Here is a 22721-nt window from a genome sequence, read left to right on the forward strand (position 1 = left end):
GACAACGATTACGCCTGTTTAGGCATCTAGTCTACCTGAGCTTGTGTAACAGATACGGGACGCCATTAAATGCAGCATCGTCTCTATTCCGGACTAAATCAATCGCAGTTGCTAGCGAGTAGTGGGTTGCCTGTCTCTTGGCAAACTTTGACCATTCGTCTTTAGTGAATGAGAGAAAATGGAGAACATGATTGTGAAAGCAGTAATCGAAAATCATCTGTATCGAAGTAGGTCAGGACAAAAAAAGTAATACGCGGTCTTACGGTATCGAGTTTGAAGATAACGTAACGGAGAGCTCGAAGATAATCCGCAGCAACGTCCTTAATGGATGGATTCTAGCAGCGTTCGTTGTTCTCGAAGCCCCCCCCCCCCCCCCCCCACACACACACACGAACACGAACACCTCCCTCGTGATGTCGTACATACAGAACAACCACCCTGAAAGACGACCAAGTGGCACTTCTGTGTCCAGTGTTTGCATTGCGCACAGCTGGCGGCGCGTCTTCCTCTCTTGCCAGCAAACCGTGTTTACAATCCGACGTGCTGCAAACGTCGTAGCACATGTGAATTCTTACCTTTTCCATAGACATTCCTATTTCCTGACTTCAAGGTAAGTGACGTGGCTGTACGATCATGCACGGCAGAGAAAACAATATTTCGGATCTCTGGAGCACTAGATGCGTGGGGCGTTGAGATACTGGATGGCTTTCGGTATGGCCCTCCTGAGCCCATCGGTTTCTTATTCGCTTGACAGTAGTGGGTTACCTGCCGTCTGGCCCCGAAACTGAGGATAAACTACTGATTTCCAACAGTAATGATATTTCAACAACTGACACGTTTCTGTGTGTTGGATACGTAGTACTAGTGTATTACTGACATATTGGATCTTTTGAAAGATGGTTAGTTTCTGCATATTGTGTTCTGATGTCCAGTTACTGTTTGTGAAGCTACTTAGCGTGGGGCGGAATGTCCTGTATGTATGCAAAATGATAGTGTGACTGAAAAGCTTCTTGGTTTCGATGATGATTAGTACAATGGAAACTGGTATCGACGATAAAGGTTAGGTTTTCGTTGCAGTTTATACTGCTATCTTATGATTTTCCATAGTTATCGACAAGCTGTGAGACAACACTATTTAAAATATTATTCAATAAATCTTTAGGAACTTACGATAGCGACTGTTCAATTAATTTGTTTCTCGGTTTAACTAAAAACGTACAAAACAAGTTAGTTTTATTCGTTTGTACGTGAACTAAATTTTATTAATTTTCTTGTCAATTTAAAAACAGGAGTGTTAGTTACTTGGCAACCTAAAGGATAGTAAGGTGCTGAACTTTGTTGATTATATTGACTGGTGTCTGTACCAATTCAGGAATAATGTTCTGCGATTGTACTGTGTAGGCAAAGAGATATCTGTATTCGTGTGCGAGATTTGCGAGTTAGACTCGTGTTGAATTTTGGAGCTCTGGCATACCACCGACCAGAGAAGTCATCATAGCGCTGGGGAGCTTACTAGAGAGAAGGTTAGAATTAAATGTAGATACTTAAGTACCCTTTATTGAGCTAGAAAAGGCGTTCTACGACATAAGCTGGAGGAGACTCTTCAATTGCTGAACGATACTCACTTACATTGGAAAGACACAGCAATATGAAACATAGAAAAACTGAAGTATGAGGATGGATGTTAATGGAGAACAGTAGAGTGTCAAAATCAGAAAAGGAGTAAGACAAAGATGCTCGTTGTCCTTTTACTGCTTAAACTTTTCATCGAAAATGATACGAGGATCTTTCCATATCATACTGCCTTATTAGCTGATAGTGAAAAACGTATGCAAAATATACTTTTTAAATTAGGCCGTGCACCTGCGGGATGGCAGACTACACTGGCTTCCGGTAGAAGAGGTGTGCTGTCTGGTGGAAGCTCCCTCGAATGGAAGCACCTCTCTGATTTGCTGAAGCTCGTCGACGCTGTTCTGAAGGCTCCACAGATGACTGATGTGATGTGCTAATGCGCCGCACATACAACCGCCCAATATTCAATATTCCGAAACTGGTAACGGCTAGCCGAGGGGCTGAAGGTTCAGGAATGGATCAACAGGGTTTTTCCGTGATTATGTTACAAACTTTCAGGATGATGGAGAACTGTAAATATGTCAGTATTGGGTATGGGACCCTGGTCTAGAAACGACCCGATTCGAATAATATCTACAAAAATCGTTCTGATACTTGCTAAGATTGTAGGGTAGGCAACCCCAAAGAGCACTTAGGTGTAGAGTTTGTGATGATAACGCAACTAGTCTAGTACAGCTGCCGTACTGTGTATTGACATTAGCAGTCCTGGTGTGAAATGTCTGTTCTGTAGTAGATCGCGGTCTGTGTTTACAAGTTGAAGTACTAACGTCGATCAGCCCTAATCAAACGGAGTTGTACCTGGTGACGGAACTTGCAGACATGATTTTCGCGTACGACGAAGCAGATGGAAGCAGCAGAGCAGAGGGAAGGTTGTGCAGAACAAAATATCCACGCAGAAGATAATCGGCTCATACCATGTATCCAAAACTGATCCAACGATTAAGTGGAACAAGGCAATTGGAACCATATTCAACAACTAGGAGGATAGTGAACTATACCGCCTCCCGACTTAGAAGATGCAGTGCTTCCTCGAGTGCATAAGGCGACTGCAATCAGCACTCTATGAGTTGCGGTGAAATGAATGTTTTGCAGAATACTTTGTTGCGAGTATTATGGGAAATGCAGCTACCCTCCTGCCATTAACAGAAAGTGCACGTTGTGACTAATGCTGACGTCGGACCTCATGTCGTAGTCAGCCAATGGTTCTTGCAGATCCGCGTAGTCGATCTTCACATGCCTGCTTATATACTTTTCACGTATGAAGCCCGTTTCACCAGAGACTGAATGCTAACTAGTCATGTTTGGGCCAATGAGTATCCCCACATCACAGTTGTGAAGAGCCTTCAGCATAGATTATCAGTCAATGTGTGGGCAGGCAAAATCAGTGATTACATACTAGGCCCACTTCTTTTACCTCCTAAGTGCACCACTATACAAAGTATTTACGAGAGAAATGTTACCCATATTCCTGGGACATATTCCTCTTGTAATTCGTCAAAGGATGTGGTTGCAACCTCACGTTGGATGACGGGGCCGTGAACATCTGGTCCAGACATTCCCTGAAAAGTGGGTAGGTAGAGGGGATCCTGTTTCGGGGCCGGCACGTTCATCTGATCTTGTCCCACTTGATTTCTTCTTTTGGGACCATGTCAAATGAGCTGTGTACGAGACACTTTTGGAGCGTGAAGGGGATCTCCTGGCAAGAATTCTTGCTGCCTGCGAAACTGTTCACACGACACCTTGGTATTAGAATGGGGGCGACAGAGCTGCCTGCGACGATGCCATACCTGCATTAACACTGAGGGACGTTATTTTGAACAACTACCGTAAACGCTTGTGCCTGCCGGTAAATGGACTTCAGTATTACTTTACGGTAGACTTAGGATTTATGTGTCTCTGACACCACGTTACGTTCGTCGTTACTATTCCATCAACAGTGGAAATTATCTGAGTTATTGGGAGTGTTCAGCGGCAATTCTGTACGTCATAATCAGGGTCTGGTAGTTGGAACCTTGTGTTTGAGCGCTGCTCGAGGCTAAGGCGGGAATTGAGTAGATTTTGCCAATTCTTTCGTTTCAGTTGTTTCCTGACTGTGGTCAGCTACCTCACATTGACACATGTACCCATCTCCATCATCCCTGAAAGTTTGCAACATCATCGTAGAGCCCACGTGTAGAACCTGCAGTGTTCCTGTGGCAGCTCGCAAGAAGTTCCCAAGACGTTCCTTCAAAGTGAGACGGCGATAGATGGTAACGGACAGGTAACATCGCTGTGTTGCCCCAGAGAACAGCCGTTCCACAGACGGTAACTAATGATGGTGTTGCAGACATAGGCTGACGAGCAACCACCGAGAAACTGCAGAGATGGATTCCTCACTGTAAGTGGAGGAAAAAAAGGTCATATGAGTATGTGTCCAAAAAGGCATCCTTGCCACGGTAGGTGGCCTGACGAATGAATGTTTCTCTGAGCATGCGCCGTGTGTTCCTTGTATATCGCAGGCTGTGTGACTGACGCAGCGTCCTGAAAACTGTAGTGTGGTCCGGTATTCATGTCAGGAATAAGCCGATATGATGACTGTGCACGGCGAAGCACATGGAAACGACTGGGAAGCAGCACGGCTATACCAAAACAAGTACCCTCACAGACGCCAACCACATCACACAACGTTTCAAGCCCATTTTGGGCATTTGTGTGATCAAGGGTATTTTCAGACAGACGAACGTGCAAGGAGGTGGCAGATTGCGCGTACATCAGATTTTTAGGACTAAATTTTACAGGACAGAGACGAACGTCAGTATAAGCTCCAGGCAAGCGGCCCGCCAATATGATGTAAAAATGGCTCTGAGCACCATGGGACTTAACTTCTGAGGTCATCAGTCCCCTAGAACTTAGAACTACTTAAACCTAACTAACCTAAGCACAATTACACACATCCATGCCCGAGGCAGGATTCGAACCTGAGACCGTAGCGATCGCGCGGTTCTAGAGTGTAGCGCCTAGAACCGCTCGGCCACCCCGGCCGGAAATATGATGTAAACCAGAGTACCATTATGTGAACCTTGCATGACAGCCGCTGCTATCTTTATCAGCTGCAACACACAAGGAACATACAGCATGGAATCAGAGTAACTGTCATTCGTCAGCACCGCCTACAGTGGCGACGATGCATTTCCAGACATACGTTCATAGGACGTTTTTCCCTCCTCGTGGCCCATTGTGCCAAGTCCTAGATGGCATGTTGCAAGCGTAGATGGAGATGGACGGCGCTGCAGTCCGTATAGCTGACGAATTGGTCCAACTGGACTCGTATTTTTCGGTGTCTTTTTATTATGTACAGTGTATACAGGAACGCACCAAAAGGCGAACACCTGTGGAACGATGCGGCATTCGGAAGTCTCTCCCTTGCTGGGGAGTGCTGGGAGGAATTGCAGATACGTTCGGTACTGGAAGATGGTGCACTAGGGCTCGGCTGCTGTTGTGGCGGTAGTGTGGGAGAGCTGAATGAGCGACGGCGGGCGCCGGTGCTGCTCCCAGCGGCTGCGGGCCGACGCGGACGCGGCGGGAACAGCTGAGGCGGCGTCTGGCAGGCAGTGTGCGTCGGGCGCCGGCCCAGTGCGGATCGCGTGTCGAAGTGTGTCCGCGTGAGCGTCTGCGAGTGTCGAGTGTCTTGTGAGGCGCGCGTGCGTGTCAGCCATGGCTGCCGTCCGCTGACGGCCGCCGCTGTATGGATATCCTGGCCTATATGGAACACCATGATGCCAGCCGCACCGGCTCGCTGAAGCGCAGCAGCAGCTTCAAGAAGCTCCTCAAGCTACCCATATGGGGTTCCAGCTCAGGTACGCCCTCTGCATCATTCCCCACACTGCGAAGTCATCTGCTGCATGTACACAAGCAGCCGGGAGGACGACTGCGTCAGCACGGATTATAATTCGGAGTGCTTGTCTTACTTTCGTGAATACTTACCATACCGGTACGTGGTTGGTCCCCAACGATACTCGAGCACCTTGCACCTGGTTCTTTTTTATAGTGCTAACTGTATAACACGCTACCGAACCAGAACCACCACCACCATGCAGCATTGGACGGTGACAAGAGATACGTCGCTTCCTAGCTGTGACATTTGTGCAATAGAACAGGATCGCATTTTAGATGGCATTGCAAATGCTGCACTGCACAAGCAAAACGTGAAGTGTTTGTGCTATGAGTGTAGATGCGATAAAAATGAACTACAAGTTACAGGCTAAAAGGCAGCTGCAGCGTTCAACGTGCTGTCGCTAATACACAGCGTAGTGACGAAGATTGTTGCAGTAACTCAAGTGGGTGAAAATCCGAACGACGTCTTGGGGTGAATAAAGTTATATGGGAATCTGACGGGTGACTGTATTTGTTCAAGTAATTTAATCCACACTCACGGAAGTCAGCCACCAGCGATGTGGATAAATTAATTAGAATCATGAAATCGTCTGGAGCTTGTGCTCCACAGCTTTTATAAAAGATATTTATATGTAAAACCTTCTCAAAGCTACCAAATTATTGTTCTTCTGCTACTAGTGTCGACAGTAATGTTGTCATCTGGCAGACTGTGAAATTTAAAATGGGGAATACAGTATGGACGTGAGGTATACACCATGTTAAAATTTTAAAGTCCACTAGAAGATGACATTACTGTGGAAACTAGTTGCAGAACAACGGAAAAAAGTAAAATTGAACAGGTTCGTGGTGGTTTTACATCGGACTGTCAAACAAGTTCATTCCCGAAAGAAACAATTTTGTGCGACAGATAATCTTCTGTGTTCCTTATCGAAGCTGCAGATGCTAAATGCCTAGCACGGTCAGTAAGTATCTCTCCACCGAACACACTGATAACGTATCTGGCCCATTGACGCATAACGGACGCGTTGTGTGTGGGACGAAGATGTAGGGGGCGTGATAGCATATGACGTTAGCTGCACGTTGCGCAGAGTGAGACGGTACGCCGCTGACGATGCGTAAGCGGGGAGGCTGTCAGGAGGACTCGTCGGAAGACTCGCGTGCAGGACGGTGGCGGCCCGTGAGCCGCGCTTGGGGAGCAGCGTGGAGGCGCGCTCCCTCTCACCCTGCGCCAGGCGGCGTCTCCCCTGTCGTTCCGACACACCGGCTCCCGGTTCCTCCCCTTTCCATTCACGGGAGAGGTTGCCGGATAATTTATAAGAACGTGTCGTGCGCGGCTTTGCCCAACATCTGTGGCGAGCGGGCCGTGCTCTGTTATTGACTGTCGCTGCCGCCTTGTGGACCTACGTTACAGGGGTCTCACAAGGAACCCCTCGAGTGCGAGGTCGCGAGTTCAGTCTTCAGTAAGACTCATTTGAAAGTGTTGCGTTAACAGCTATGGCAAAACAAATATTAACTCTTAATGACCCACCATGTGCATGAGGAGGGCTACAGAACATGAGAGTCCGGGAGGCGCACAGACTAATCTTCTGTGGAATGTATGTATTGCACATTCAAGAAATGTTCAAAATAAACCATTAACTTGCACCGTGAGCACCGAATGAAAAATGGCGCGCCACAGTGATCACAAAGCTTCGCAGCATCAAGATCTAAGGCGAACTCCTTGGGAGTAGCAAACGGTGCAGGACATCCAGCACCCGTGAAAAATTCATATAGAATCATATTGGTGTAACGAGGTGATGAGAACTGATGCAATGTGATGGCATGAACCCGAATGCGAAACGTCTGTCGTGGAGCTTATCGTGTAACTGGCTATCCTTTAAGGTTTAGCTGCGGATAATATGTTTCATAGGCACGGAAAAGAAGAAACATCCAGAGGCTGAATTTGTCCAATGGTTCCATGTGCTATGAATTGCAATGTCACACACTTTTCAAAAAATGTTCAAATGTGTGTGAAATCTTACGGGACTTAACTGCTAAGGTCATCAGTCCCTAAGCTTACACACTACTTAACCTAAATTATCCTAACGACAAACACACACACACACCCATGCCCGAGGAGGACTCGAACCTCCGCCGGGACCAGCCGCACGGTCCATAACTGCAGCGCTTTAGACCGCTCGGCTAATCCCGCGCGGCACACACGTTTCAGTCGGGATAGTTTGCTCTAAAGGAATATGATTTCTGTACGTAGACCAGGAATCAAGCAAAAGCAAGTTATTTTGACCTGCAATTGGCCAAGAGCAGTGCTCGTATCATAGTTGTAATTTTCTCACGCCCATTTTCGCACTCTTGCTTGCTACGAGGTAAATATTCCTTATTGTCGTTGCAAGATCACGCACACGAGGAAGACTCGTAGCGTCCAGCGCACCTCCACTTCTCGCAACACAATAAAAATCTTTCCAGCCAAATTAGCATCCAGACCAACAGGCGGCATAATTGTTTACGAATGCTTAAGGCACTGAAGTTACTTGAGCTTGAGACAGCTCCCTTGGTGTCTCTAATTTACAGGGTTCCTTTCACATGCATTTCCTCCTGAAGTCCCGACTGGTCGAAGTTGAAAACAAATTCCTTACTAACGATGGGTTAACGTTGTGTACTAATGTACAAATTTTCGGGCCGATTCCGTAGTTTGTAGTGCATCGTCAAGTTGGCAGTTTGTTTAAAATTGCGTTATCTTAATTCTTCCAATTCTGTAGAACTGCTTGAAGTTATGCATCATCCTGTGCTCTCCTTGACTGCTACGGTCGCAGGTTCGCATTGTGCCTCGGGCATGGATGTGTGTGATGTCCTTAGGTTGGTTAGGTTTAATTACGTCTAAGTTCTAGGAGACTCATGACCTCAGAAGTTAAGTCGCATAGTGCTCAGAGCCATTTTTTTGTGCTCTCCTTGAAACCACTGTAATCTGTTCATACGGAGTAGGTCACTATCATGCACATACTATAAATTGTATCGAGCATCCTTGAAACGCGCGAACACCAGTTTTTGTAACAAGTGCGCCTCGTCCTCCTTAGAATGTTCGTAGTTTTTATTCTGCAGTACACGATCTTATTGCTATGGACTCATTCTAGATCTGTTTCACAATTTTTTGTTACTATGCTGCGAATTATCTTTCATGTAGGTAATTGTCCTTTACTACGTTTCAATGGAGACGGGGTTTGTGACTCCCTGTCCGACAAGGATGATGAAGTACATTGCTCGACACCTGTTTGATACTTTCACTTGTCAAGAATGTATCTTCATTATTGTACTCCTCATTTTCATTGTCCGCCCAGTCGAGCGTATACGACACATATTTTACTGACTCATCTTGCACAAACGCTAATATTTCAAGTGTCACTTCGTTCTCACCCTGCGAAATTCCTTGGGATCTTTTATGGCGAACCGTTAAGTTCGGCACCTGTTGTTGTAGATAGACTGCAATGTTTGCTTAGTTTATCGTTGCCTTTGTTCTACACCATATGAACACAACTAGCACTGTAGCAGTCTATTAGTTACTCGTCGACTAAGAAGTTCAACTACGCTCCATAGCCTCTTGCTGTTCTCACCATTGTGTACCTCCAGTCCCGCCCTCTTATCGCCATTTGCAGCCAATATCGTGGTTTCACGGTAAAAAATTTGTGGGGCGTCGAACGCCGTAAACATCATTGGCCTTTTGCGACCTCGCACTCATGGGGTTCCTTGTCAGTTACTGTATTCAATTAATCTTTGCGCTGTACTGGTTTCTTTCGTCAATGTGACGTCCAAAGACATTTTATGTGAAAGTTTTCTGCACCTCTCCACAGGAAACTGACATGGTTAAAGCAAACGGCCTGATAACATCTAGGTCCGTTCTCCACATGGGTACATAATATATCATTGTCAGTTTCCCACATTCCTACTCCATTATTAGCTGATGGTGCATGGGAAGAAACTCCCTTCTCTTATTTCGACATCGTGGTCGTTACATGACAGATGTATGTGATGAAGTGATATGTTTTGTGGCTCATTGTATAACGTGGACTCTGGGAATTTTATAAGTCGCTTCACGATGCACGCCACCTTGGGCGAAAACACTGTAGATACGATGTCTAGATGCCAGTGGTTGAGTTAGCTACAGTGCGCTTAGCTGTTTCTTGGTGACTCCGAGTGCAGTGTGATGAGTAATTCCGGCTACTCTCACGCTGATCAGCCAAAGCCGAGACGATTCTTTCATGATGTGCTGTCTTTTCCGTTAATTGAACTTGATTAGGGTCGCAGCCCGATGAGCAATAACCAAAAATTGATTGTCTGAGGGTTTGTTATGATCTTCTTTCGTACGTGAATTAAAACTTCCTGAATTTTTTCAATAAATCTCAGTCTAGCATTTGCTTTCTCCACACGTACATTTATGTCGTCATTGCTCTTTAAACCACTCCGGACGTATAGTTGTAGATAAGTGAAGACTTAAGTTGATTCCATTGCTTGCTCGCCGATCGCTAAGTCAAAGGCTATCGCACACTTTGTTGTATTTACGCTTAATATATTATGTTGCGAAAGATCCAAAGCTTAAACTTTGTGTTCGCTTTCTTGTGCACATCGAGACTGTCATACAGAAAAGGATCAAGATATCTGAACAGGTTTACAGTAAATAGCATTACGGAAAAGGGACAAAATTTTGCTGTACAGTGGGTACACAGAATCTTATCTGCAGAAAATAAAACTGAAGCAACTGCCGTTTTTTAAAAAGAACTATGTATCTCATTTTGTGCCGTTCGTGAATTCTTTAAGAGTTCAGAAACGTAACTTTTGTTGACGTTTCCAACGCTGTATTTCACCGAGGACCAAAGCATCAGACACACCGCGCTGAAGCGAAAACTGCGCGTGACACCATATTTCCATATCGTTTTGCGAAAAAATTCACTGGAAACTTTAACATGCGTGTAATTACTATCCTTCTCTGTACAAAATTTGAGACGGTATTACAGCACCTAAATCATTCCGTTAAAAGCCACAGTTTCCTCAAAATCTTGGTAGACCACGGAATTTATGAGTATTAGGTTCAAATGGTTCTGAGCACTATGGGACTTAACTTCTGAGGTCATCAGTCCCCTAGAACTCAGAACTACTTAAACCCAACCAACCCAAGGACAGCACACACATCCATGCCCGAGGCAGGATTCGAACCTGCGACCGTAGCGGTCGTGCGGTTCCAGACTGTAGCGCCTAGAACCGCTCGGCCACCCCGGACGGCTGAGTATTTGGATCAAACAGAAAAGTATCCAGTAGTTTGCTTACTTCCAGTGTTCGGAAGCAAAACATTATACTATTTATACTATCGCGAGGAATTAGCCAAGCAGTGTTTTACGTGGACTTTGGTGTAAGAGCTTTGATGAGCATTCTCATCGCATGGGTACACTTCAGTATACCGCTATTGCCTCGTTGCCGTCGTCACGCGTACACGGGCGCCATTACTTAACTTAATCCGTGCAGCCGCTAACAGCGACCGAGACATTTATACCGCAATTCTGGCGGACGTTACCTTTTCTTGCGGCTTCATACCCGTTTTCCGAATTAACACCGTGGTTTCTTGTCCACCTTGCGCTGCACCAACGCGGTAGAATTGCTGTCCTTGGATGTGGGATTGCTGCATCTGGTACAGCAACTCTCAGTAGACTGATAGATTCGTGCCGGGCTAGTCCTTCCGCCGAGGACAACTACTGTAGAAGCAGACACGTCGATGACAAGTGGCTGTCGTCATGGAGATCGCGGATGACTTCGATTGTTACCTTCAATTTCAGTCTTACGGAACCTTGCCTGTAGTTTCAGTGTGCTGTAAGAAATTAAAACCAGCATGCCTCTAGTTTTAGAATGAAAAAGTTCATAGTTACAGGAATGACAGTGTTTCAGGTCTCCCTCGTCACTTACGATGAATCTCTTCCGATGCGGACATGGCATCACCACGAATGTATTTTAGGAGTTAACTGCATTTCAGCCTTCTGTCGTAGGCTTTTTGTTCACTAAAGCGTAACTCGACTTTTGCAAGACGTTTGTGCAATTTAACAAACACTGGTTTCTTGCCTTAAAGTAGGAAAAATTCGGTGCTGAAAGATCGGTATGTTTCACGTTTACGGGCAGACGAAAACAGAGAACATAAAGAAAGAAAATGTTCTCACAAAGAGGAAGGAAATAAATTCCTTGTTCCTTCCTTTGTTTTGTTTGTTGTTACCTCTCTTGCGCAAGGTCCGATAATACATCGTTCTATACTACGGGCTCGTGCCAAACGTTGCGCAACCACCTCATGTTTCATCCTCTTCTCCTCTTGTTAGTGCAGTCTCAGTGAGCTTTGTTGCTTGTGTGCTTCGCGTCTTCTTTCTGCGTTCCTTTCAAGCGTCTGTAAGACAGACCACTGTTTGTGATACGAAGGCTCTGTTTATCTTGCCTTGACTTCACTCCCCAGCTTCTCCGCACGCGTCTTCATCTATCTTTATTGCAGGTTCATTATGGCGTCAAGATTTGCATGTTGTAGCCGTATCTTGGCATTACGTTCAGTAGTAGCATTGGCGAACAACCTACTAGATTGCAGCTGGGTGCTGTGCGTAATGTGTCAAGTAAACGGTCTGAGATACATACAAACATTTCCAAGGGTGCAGCGTATTGTAGCTGCGGTGTGTTGTAGCACAGCCTTCCTGGCTGTCGTAGCGTTACGGTGCAGATCATTTAGGCATATTAACGACTCGAAAAACGATAAGCTGAGAGAGGTGGTGCAGTGAGGCGCTTGAACCGCATTCGGGGGGAGTGGGAGTCAAATCTTCGTTCTGCCACTCAGATTTAAGTTTTCCACGTTTTCCTGAACCAGGTGAGGCGAATGTTGCAAGTATGGTTCCTTCTAGAAAGGCTACGGCCTATTTCCTATCGTATCCATATAAAATGCTGATTTGTTCTCCGTGTATCTGCAGATTGTAAGCATGCAAGTCTCCGAACAGTATTGGTCTGATCAGAACATATACTAACACTTACAGTCGAAATATCTTGGATGTACCTTGGATATGTATTTCTAATATCGGGGTAGGTTCTCTCGACAGTCAGTTATGCTTTTGTACAGGCTTTATCATGTCACTCTAGGTCCTCGTACGTACTTTCTTCACACGTCATTGATAGATACCTCAGGCCGATCCTAGTTCGCTGCCAATAACACTCTTGCTGTCACCGCATGAGGATAGAAACTGCGGTGGGACAAAAAGAGCGAAGTAGCAGGTGCACGCACAATGTAATCAACCACACTGTTAACGCCATAGCCTCTCAACAAGTGCAACACTTGCGGAAAGTAACCAGCGATCTGAAAGACTTAGGAAATGGAGAGCCGTGAATCGTTGTAGCATCGTTCCACACAAGGAAGACCTACCGCCAGGTTACGATTTTGCGTTTTACTCATGGGAGACGCCGGCCCGACTTCCTCGTGGAGGTTCTGGACACAAAATGGAGCCAAAACGATCGCAAATACTACCTGGAGCAGGAAGTGCAATATTCTCGTGCTACGAACAAGAAGGCACTCACAAAAGGATCTGCTGACAACAAACTACAGAATTGTGAGTGCCGCAAATATTGGATGTTTAACCGTGTTTCTCGGACTCTGAAATAAGTCGAACGCAAGTAAGGGAGGAGTGCTTGATGAAACAGGTAATTTCTTTTTCTCGTGTGGCGCCACACACAACCGTGCAATTATTAACGAAATATTACGCTAAGCCGTGTGTTCACAACTTCTTTGGTTCTAGTGCGGCATAACAAATTACATTAAGCTTTGAAAGCCGTGACCCTCGACGAAAGTAAACGAGAGGTCAAGAAGGGCAGTCATTTCAAAATCAGCTTGTAAATTTGTTTCGATGTAGGATTCATCGTGTCCGATGTATGATTTCTCATAAAAGATTCTTGTCTCTTTGGCAGTTAGTTATTGCACAGCCGAGGTGAAGGATTGTAAAGTAACACTTCTTTCGCTTTAAATTTTTATTCAGTCCACCATTCTGGCGGTGTGTATAGGTACCCACTGAAGTAATATCTTCGTACCATGCACGTTATAGTAGTTTCTGGGATCAGCACGTGAAATTCAGCACTTTAAACACTGACTTTAAGGACAGTTCCGAGCTAAGACCCGTCACCTGAGAGCAGACCTTTTTTTTTTTTTTTTTTTTTGTAAGACGTCATGATAGTCTTTAACTGTAAAAGCTAGTTGTCCATAAATCGACTGTTGCACTTTCGGCTATTTGTCGACGCGCGCGTGCGTTCAGCTACATCTAAATCGATACTCTGCAAATCACATTTAAGTGCCTGGCAGAGGGTTCATCGAACCACCTTCACAAGTCTCTATTATTCCAATCTCGTATAGCGCGCGGAAAGAACGAACACCTATATCTTCCGCACTAGCTCTGATTTCCCTTATTTTATAGTGGTGTTCGTTTCTCCCTATGCAGATCGGCGCCAACAAAATACACTCCTGGAAATGGAAAAAAGAACACATTGACACCGGTGTGTCAGACCCACCATACTTGCTCCGGACACTGCGAGAGGGCTGTACAAGCAATGATCACACGCACGGCACAGCGGACACACCAGGAACCGCGGTGTTGGCCGTCGAATGGCGCTAGCTGCGCAGCATTTGTGCACCGCCGCCGTCAGTGTCAGCCAGTTTGCCGTGGCATACGGAGCTCCATCGCAGTCTTTAACACTGGTAGCATGCCGCGACAGCGTGGACGTGAACCGTATGTGCAGTTGACGGACTTTGAGCGAGGGCGTATAGTGGGCATGCGGGAGGCCGGGTGGACGTACCGCCGAATTGCTCAACACGTGGGGCGTGAGGTCTCCACAGTACATCGATGTTGTCGCCAGTGGTCGGCGGAAGGTGCACGTGCCCGTCGACCTGGGACCGGACCGCAGCGACGCACGGATGCACGCCAAGACCGTAGGATCCTACGCAGTGCCGTAGGGGACCGCACCGCCACTTCCCAGCAAATTAGGGACACTGTTGCTCCTGGGGTATCGGCGAGGACCATTCGCAACCGTCTCCATGAAGCTGGGCTACGGTCCCGCACACCGTTAGGCCGTCTTCCGCTCACACCCCAACATTGTGCAGCCCGCCTCCAGTGGTGTCGCGACAGGCGTGAATGGAGGGACGAATGGAGACGTGTCGTCTTCAGCGATGAGAGTCGCTTCTGCCTTGGTGCCAATGATGGTCGTATGCGTGTTTGGCGCCGTGCAGGTGAGCGCCACAATCAGGACTGCATACGACCGAGGCACACAGGGCCAACACCCGGCATCATGGTGTGGGGAGCGATCTCCTACACTGGCCGTACACCACTGGTGATCGTCGAGGGGACACTGAATAGTGCACGGTACATCCAAACCGTCATCGAACCCATCGTTCTACCATTCCTAGACCGGCAAGGGAACTTGCTGTTCCAACAGGACAATGCACGTCCGCATGTATCCCGTGCCACCCAACGTGCTCTAGAAGGTGTAAGTCAACTACCCTGGCCAGCAAGATCTCCGGATCTGTCCCCCAATGAGCATGTTTGGGACTGGATGAAGCGTCGTCTCACGCGGTCTGCACGTCCAGCACGAACGCTGGTCCAACTGAGGCGCCAGGTGGAAATGGCATGGCAAGCCGTTCCACAGGACTACATCCAGCATCTCTACGATCGTCTCCATGGGAGAATAGCAGCCTGCATTGCTGCGAAAGGTGGATATACACTGTACTAGCGCCGACATTGTGCATGCTCTGTTGCGTGTGTCTATGTGCCTTTGGTTCTGTCAGTGTGATCATGTGATGTATCTGACCCCAGGAATGTGTCAATAAAGTTTCCCCTTCCTGGGACAATGAATTCACGGTGTTCTTATTTCAATTTCCAGGAGTGTATTTTCGCATTCGGAAGATATAGTTGGTGATTGCAATTTCGTGAGAAGATTCCGTCGCAACGAAAAACGACTTTCTTTTAATGATGTCCAGCCCATATCCTGTATCATTTGTGTGACACACTCTCCCATATTTCGCGGTAATACAAAACGTGCTGCCCTTCTTTGAACTTTTCCGATGTACTCCTTCAGTCCTATCTGGTAAGGATCCCACACCGCGCAGCAGTATTCGAAAAGAGGACGGACAAGCGTAGTGGATCTGTTACATTTTCTAAGCGTCCTGCCAATAAAACACAGTCTTTGGTTAGCCTTCCCCACAACATTTTCAATGTGTTCCTTCCACTTTAAATTGTTCGTAATTGTAATACCTAGGTATTTAGTTGAATTTACGGCTTTTAGATTAGACTGATTTATCGTGTAACCGAAGTTTAACGAGTTCCTTTTAGCAGTCATGTGGATGACCTCACACTTTTCGTTATTTAGGGTCAACCGCGCCACTTTTCGCACCATTCAGATATCTTTCCTAAATCGTTTTGCCGTTTGTTTTGTTCTTCTGATGACTTTATTAGTCGATAAACGACAGCGTCATCTGCAAACAACCGAAGACGGTTGCTCAGATTGTCTCCCAAATCGTTTATATTGATAAGGAACAGCAAACGGCCTATAACACTACCTTGTGTTTTACTCGATGACTTTCCATCAATTACTACGAACTGTGACCTCTCTGACAGGAAATCACAAGTCCAGTTCGTGCGTGTGTGTCACCATCCTGTCCATAGACTTAATATTTAACTGAAAGAATGCGTCTACATAGTCTGCATGACCCGCTTACTGCAGAAAAGCAACATGTTCTCATTTCCTACTTTTACAGTAGGAGCAGAAAACTGAATAGAACCGGTTTAATGCAGTTTGTCTCCTGGGATAGGCTTCTGGTTTCCTGATAGAGGGAGCCTTCCTTATTATACACATGTAAATGTAAATTATGACGTAAGGGGAAAAGGGGGACGACTTTGTTTGTGTTGGACATTTCCCTTTTCTGCAGTATACAGGATTTTCAAGTTGATTTTGAAGTTAAGTTACTTGTTTCAGAATGAAATTGTGGATATAATTGTCTTTCATCTTGTTCGTTTTCTGGTTCTGAATAATAATTGCCGTTTTGCTTGGTTGCATTACTCAGTCGTCTTCATCTACCATCACGAGATGCCGCAGATGTCGGCTATGATGCGACTGAGTTCCGAAACTGCATCTCGTCTTTGAGATTTAGACCAAATATTTAGTGGTGCCATACATTAACTTATATGCGGTAGAAATAGGCAGGCTTTCTTTGAAGAGAATACAAAGGTTGTGCAGCTTTTCTCAACCTAGAAGAGTCCATCGTCAAGCCAGCAATATTCATGTTGCGAATATTCACATGAAAAGGACATCTCATGGTATTATGAAAAAGTGAGGATCCTTTTCAGTTGTCTACAAACGACCTTACCAGACGAATCAACACTTAGGCAGGTTCTTGTGTAGAATGTGCACCTGCAGGAACTGTGGTCGAGAAAAGAATCCATCTTCATTTCAACAATGGGAAACTTGCTATCGTTTATCGAGGAATATTTTGTCGAGTGCAGTAGCGTCATCCACTGTAAAGTATCCTCCTTCCATCAACGTGTCTCGGACTACTTCCCTATCTGCAGTAAACGGAAAATTGACGGCGCTGCCAGAGCCGTGTTACCATGCGGACAGATTTTCTCTTTGTGATAAACAATGCATTGACAAACTGTGAACCATAACGGTTAAAGAAAGGAAATTTGTAGATTTCAAACTAGTTGCCTTTCTGCAGTAAGCGGTTCGCATATGTACGTAGTCTCTTTTTTGTTTAACTTAGATTCATTCATTCTCTCTATTAGACACGCAGTATTAAGGACGTGATGATGGGTGCTCTAGAACAACCCACATGTAGCTGTGTGGCAGCTTTCGATATTTACCCAAATGACCACTGTCAGAATGACGCAGAAGTAATGTAGCAGCAGAATGTTACGTGTAACCCTGCGGAGAACCAGGAAGATATGCACGTCAACGTGTTTAATTCTTGCAGATGTCAAAAACGTGTCCACCATCTCCACGACACTGCGAATTTAAGTCGGTCTAGTGACTTTCCTTTCCTAATGGGTAGCTGTTTAACTTTTATCCGCAAAGTGAATACCCGCCGTAAGTCCGCATCGGCGCAAACCTGTACCGAGCTGGTGGGCGCTGGCCAGCTGTGGCTGTCGGCTGGTTGCAGCGGGCCGGTCGCTGCGAGCCTCGCTGTCGGGCGGTCGCGCGTCGTGTCCCCCGGCCGGTTCGGTCTGGGCGGTGAACTCAGCCGGTACACCTGGCTGACGTCACACCCCGCGGACGGCTCGCCGAGTCGCCGCACTGCAGCTGCCTTTACAGGGAACGTCGCAGTCTTGCCTGCTCACCGTCTTCCGGTTACAACAAAATATCGTTCAACAGGCTTGTACCCTTACCTTTGTTCGCCGACACAGTGTAGCGGAACGTCGCAAACGCATTGTACACTCAGTTGCGAATGGTGCACGCAAAGAACGACATTTGGTAAGACTCCGTCTGAGCTCGAATCTCTCTATATTTACCTTAGTAACCTTTTCGCGAAATACGCGTAAATAAAGCAGTATGTTGGTTGACTGCTCTAGGAACGTAGGCTATGAGAATCTTGACAGTTACCCGCAGCGTGATCCACAACGCCTCTCTTGTAGCGTCTGTCACTGGAGTTGCACGAGCATCCCCGTGACGCTTTCGCGTTTACTCAACGAACGTGTGACGAAAAGCGCTGCAGGTCTGCGTACCTTCTTTGTTTCATCTATCAAACCTATCTGTCAGCGGTCCCAGACTGACTTAGAAATACCGGGTGTTCAAAAAGTCAATAGAAATTTGAAAACTTAATAAACCACGGAATAGGCCCCTAATGTAGATAGGGAGCTAAAAATTGACACACATGCTTGGAATGACATGAGGTTATACTAGAACAAAAAAAAAAAAAAGTATTGCTAGACGCGTGAAAGATCTCTTGCGCGCGTCACTTGGTGGCGATCGTGTGCTCAGCCGCCACTTTCGTCATGCTTGGCCTCCCAGGTCCCCAGACCTCAGTGCTTGCGATTATTTGCTTTGGGGTTACCTGAAGTCGCAAGTGTATCGTGATCGACCGACATCTCTCGGGATGCTGAAAGAGAACATCCGACGCCAATGCCTCATTTTAACTTCGGACATGCTTTACAGTGCTGTTCACAACATTATTCCTCGACTACAGCTATTGTTGAGGAATGATGGTGGACATATTGAGCATTCCCTGTAAAGAACATCATCTTTGCTTTGTCTTACTTTGTTATGCTAATTATTGCTATTCTGATCAGATGAAGCGCCATCTGTCGAACATTTTTTTAACTTTTGTATTTTTATGGTTCTAATAAAACCCATGTCATTCCAAGCATGTGTCAATTTGTACCTCTCTATCTAAATTATTCCGTGATTTATTCAGTTTTCAAATTTATAATGACTTTTTGATCACCCGGTACTTAAATATCGCTCAAAAAACGATTTTGTAAGTTACCCCCTTTCTTGGATGGACTTATCGTTCTGATGATTATTCCAGTGAAAGGTGTTTGCCTTTGTCACGTTTAGTTTTATGTAGCGAATGTTTCCAGAGGTTTTCTGCAGTAGTAGGCCGATATTAATCCAATAGCGTGTTTTTAAGAGAAACAAAGATATTGACCGTAATTGGGCATTGAAATAAATTCACAGGTGCGAAGTGAAAATTTGTGCCAGACCGGGACTCGAACCAGGATTTCCTGCTTTATGCGAGCGGTCGCCTTAACCGACTCGGACATCGGGACACGCTTCCCAACTGACCCAAATGCTCAAATAGTCACACGCTAGTAACGTCCACTCTCCATTAATCCCGTTGACCGCAGCTTCTAGCTCAGCTCCGCAAGAGTCGGACGTAGTGTGCATCCACACTGAAATTACCGCGAGCTACCTATGTTCTTAGAAACTGCTATACTGGGTGAGCACTAGTAAAACCGACAGTCTGCAGGGACGGGTTTCTGACTGGAGATGGAGGAAGGAAGGTCGTATGAAAGTGCGTCAGAAAATACATAGTCGCCACGGTAGATGGCGCTGACGAATAACAGTTCCTTTGACCCGTCCCGGTGTTCCTTGTGTGCTGTAGGCTGTGTGATTGACTCAGCGTATTGTCAAGAGCAGAATGGTACGGTATTCATGTCGAGAACAAGCCGAGATGATGTTTGTGTACGACCAAGCAGATGGAAACGGCTGAGAGACAGAACACGGTCCTCCAGATACGGCGTACGCGCAGTCCGCCGCCTCCCTGCACATTCGTCTGTCTGGAAGTACTCATGATCACAAACGCCCAAAAAGGGCTTGAAATGTTTTGTGATGTGGTTGGTGCCTATGAGGGTCGTTTTTTTGTAGAGCTTTGTTGTTTTACGAGCGTTTTCAAATGCTTGGTCGTACACAAACACCATCTCAGCTTTTTCTCGACATGAATATCGATCGGACCATTCTGCTGCTTACAGTACACTTGAGTCATTCACAGTGCCTGCAACACGGCACGTGGTCAGGTGAATCGTTGTGAATCAGAGCGTTTTTCGTTTCCTATACCATTTTTGAAGATTGGAGTGAATTATACGAGGAATAGAAATATAAGCTTCAATTAGTTTTATTTCCATTTGTGTGTGTGTGTGTGTGTGTGTGTGTGTGTGTGTGTGTGTGTGTGTGTGTGTGTCCGCGCGTGTGGCTTGGTTGGTTGGTTGGTGGAGAAATGGATGGTACACCTTATTTCTTCACTCCATCTCGTCTTAAGAGGAAAGCTGCTTAGTTGGTAGCATTGTTTCATATTCATGTAATAGTCTCCGCGTTACTTGGCCGGAGGGGGATTGACTGTGTTGGAACAGTGGTCCAACACTGATGTCCTCTTCTGAGAACGCACTTGAAAGCGCTGACTGACATATTGCAGTTAGGTTTTTCATCTCGTGTTCTGCTTTCTCTTCAGTGCAATGCTTCGGGAGTTACGCTAGAAGAGTCACTACCAGATGGACCTCCCACCTTTTAGGGTACAACAGTGAATACCACGAGTACAGAAAAAAGGGCCCTCGTTTGTGGACACTGTTTCGTATGGACTTGCTATTTCACTCTTGTCTGAATTACGAGACGGTAAGACTACATAGCGAAAAAGTGTTTCAAAGTTGAACTACTTCATTCTCCCATCCCCATTCTCTCTCTCTCTCTCTCTCTCTCTCTCTCTCTCTCTCTCAGCGGTAGCAGAAGTAGCTTCCAGGATGACTACACGGCATCCAAACCAAGACCGTCAGACGCGAACAATTAGTGCTGCTACAACTAGCATCATAGATGGCGAACCAGCTTATTATAGTATTACTGAATTTGCTTCTACTGCATTTGTTCCGTATGGAGTAAGGGTGTAATTGACAACTAGGCGATGGTTGTGTGTCGAGATGCTCTTCCCATCGCCACAACACCAATTTACCTTGAGCAGGAGAAAGAGTTCAGGTTCGGTCCCTGTTTGCAAATCTAATAAATACTCTTTCACGCCATTCTGTTCTACACGAATGTTGGCAGAAATTCAGTAGTCGCATTAGCAAGACTTTCACTTACTATATGCATGAGAAGTTAACCACTAGATGTCGCGAGACGCGGGGAATATTGTGTTGCCAGTAGAGAGCGGAATAGGTCGGTCAGGAGGGTTGACTGACCTGGAACGCGGACTAGGCACGCCACCTGAGTAACAAATCCATCAGTACGTTGTCCTCGATGGTGAGTGTTCATCGGAGGTGAGGGTATCATCTGGAGTGCCCCAGGGAAGTGTGGTAGGCCCGCTGTTGTTTTCTATCTACATAAATGATCTTTTGGATAGGGTGGATAGCAATGTGCGGCTGTTTGCTGATGATGCTGTGGTGTACGGGAAGGTGTCGTCGTTGAGTGACTGTCGGAGGATACAAGATGACTTGGACAGGATTTGTGATTGGTGTAAAGAATGGCAGCTAACTCTAAATATAGATAAATGTAAATTAATGCAGATGAATAGGAAGAATAATCCTGTAATGTTTGAATACTCCATTAGTAGTGTAGCGCTTGACACAGTCACATTGATTAAGTATTTGGGCGTAACATTCCAGAGCGATATGAAGTGGAACAAGCATGTAATGGCAGTCATGGGGAAGGCGGATAGTCGTCTTCGGTTCATTGGTAGAATTTTGGGATGTGGTTCATCTGTAAAGGAGACCGCTTATAAAACACTAATACGACCTATTCTTGAGTACTACTCGAGCGTTTGGGATCCCTATCAGGTCGGATTGAGGGAGGACATAGAAGCAATTCAGAGGCGGGCTGCTAGATTTGTTACTGGTAGGTTTGATCATCACGCGAGTGTTACGGAAATGCTTCAGGAACACGGGTGGGAGTCTCTAGAGGAAAGGAGGCGTTCTTTCCGTGAATCGCTGCTGAGGAAATTTAGAGAACCAGCATTTGAGGCTGACTGCAGTACAATTTTACTGCCGCCAACTTATATTTCGCAGAAAGACCACAAATATAAGATAAGAGAGATTATGGCTCGTACAGAGGCATATAGGCAGTCATTTTTCCCTCGTTCTGTTTGGGAGTGGAACAGGGAGAGAAGATGCTCCGTCACGCACCGTACGATGGATTGCGGAGTATGTATGTAGATGTAGAAGTAGAAGTAGATGTAGGGAACACTGCAATCCTTCTAAAGCTGCCCAAGTTTAATTACGGAGATTGGTTGTAAAAAATCGCATGAAATCAGCGGAAGGAATGCCTCGTAAGTTCCAAAGTGGTATGAGCTGTCCAGTTAGCACAGTGAACAGGCGTAAAGAGTTAAAAAGAAACGGGTACAATGGCAGTTTCACGTACGTTACACGTTTCTGTTGTCAGTAGTGAGCGACACTTGAGGTGCTGTGAAGTACGGCTTCACTAGACAGTAGTTGACTGGAAACGAGTGATTGGGAATGATGAATCACGCTATACCCTGTGGCAATCCGATGAGAGTTTCGTTTAGACGAATGTTGTCATGGTGTGCTTTCCGTATTTTCATTAAGAAAATGATAAATGCTGAAGGATATGAACACACTTTGCAGCATTGTGTACTGCTTATGGAGTGGAGGAACAATTAGAAGACGACATTAGTTTGTATCAGCATAACAGTGCACCCTGTCTTACAGTTCCATTTGTGAGGCAATGGACTGACCTGCCCAGATTCCCGA

At 46.0% G+C, this 22721-nt stretch overlaps 1 protein-coding gene across 4 annotated transcripts in view; it reads left to right on the forward strand.

Moving 5' to 3' along the window:
* The first annotated feature begins 5236 nt into the window (after positions 1 to 5236).
* Positions 5237 to 22721, forward strand: part of LOC126236933 (rho guanine nucleotide exchange factor 11-like) — a 550831-nt gene continuing 533346 nt past the window's right edge. For all 4 annotated transcript variants that reach the window (XM_049946613.1, XM_049946616.1, XM_049946615.1 and 1 more), the window contains exon 1: positions 5237 to 5468. In XM_049946613.1, coding sequence (XP_049802570.1) covers positions 5357 to 5468 — 112 coding nt within the window. In that variant the 5' untranslated portion in view covers positions 5237 to 5356. The remainder of the gene's footprint in view (positions 5469 to 22721) is intronic.

Source organism: Schistocerca nitens, chromosome 2, assembly GCF_023898315.1.
Source record: "Schistocerca nitens isolate TAMUIC-IGC-003100 chromosome 2, iqSchNite1.1, whole genome shotgun sequence".
In the NCBI taxonomy this organism is placed as follows: Eukaryota; Metazoa; Arthropoda; class Insecta; order Orthoptera; family Acrididae; genus Schistocerca; species Schistocerca nitens.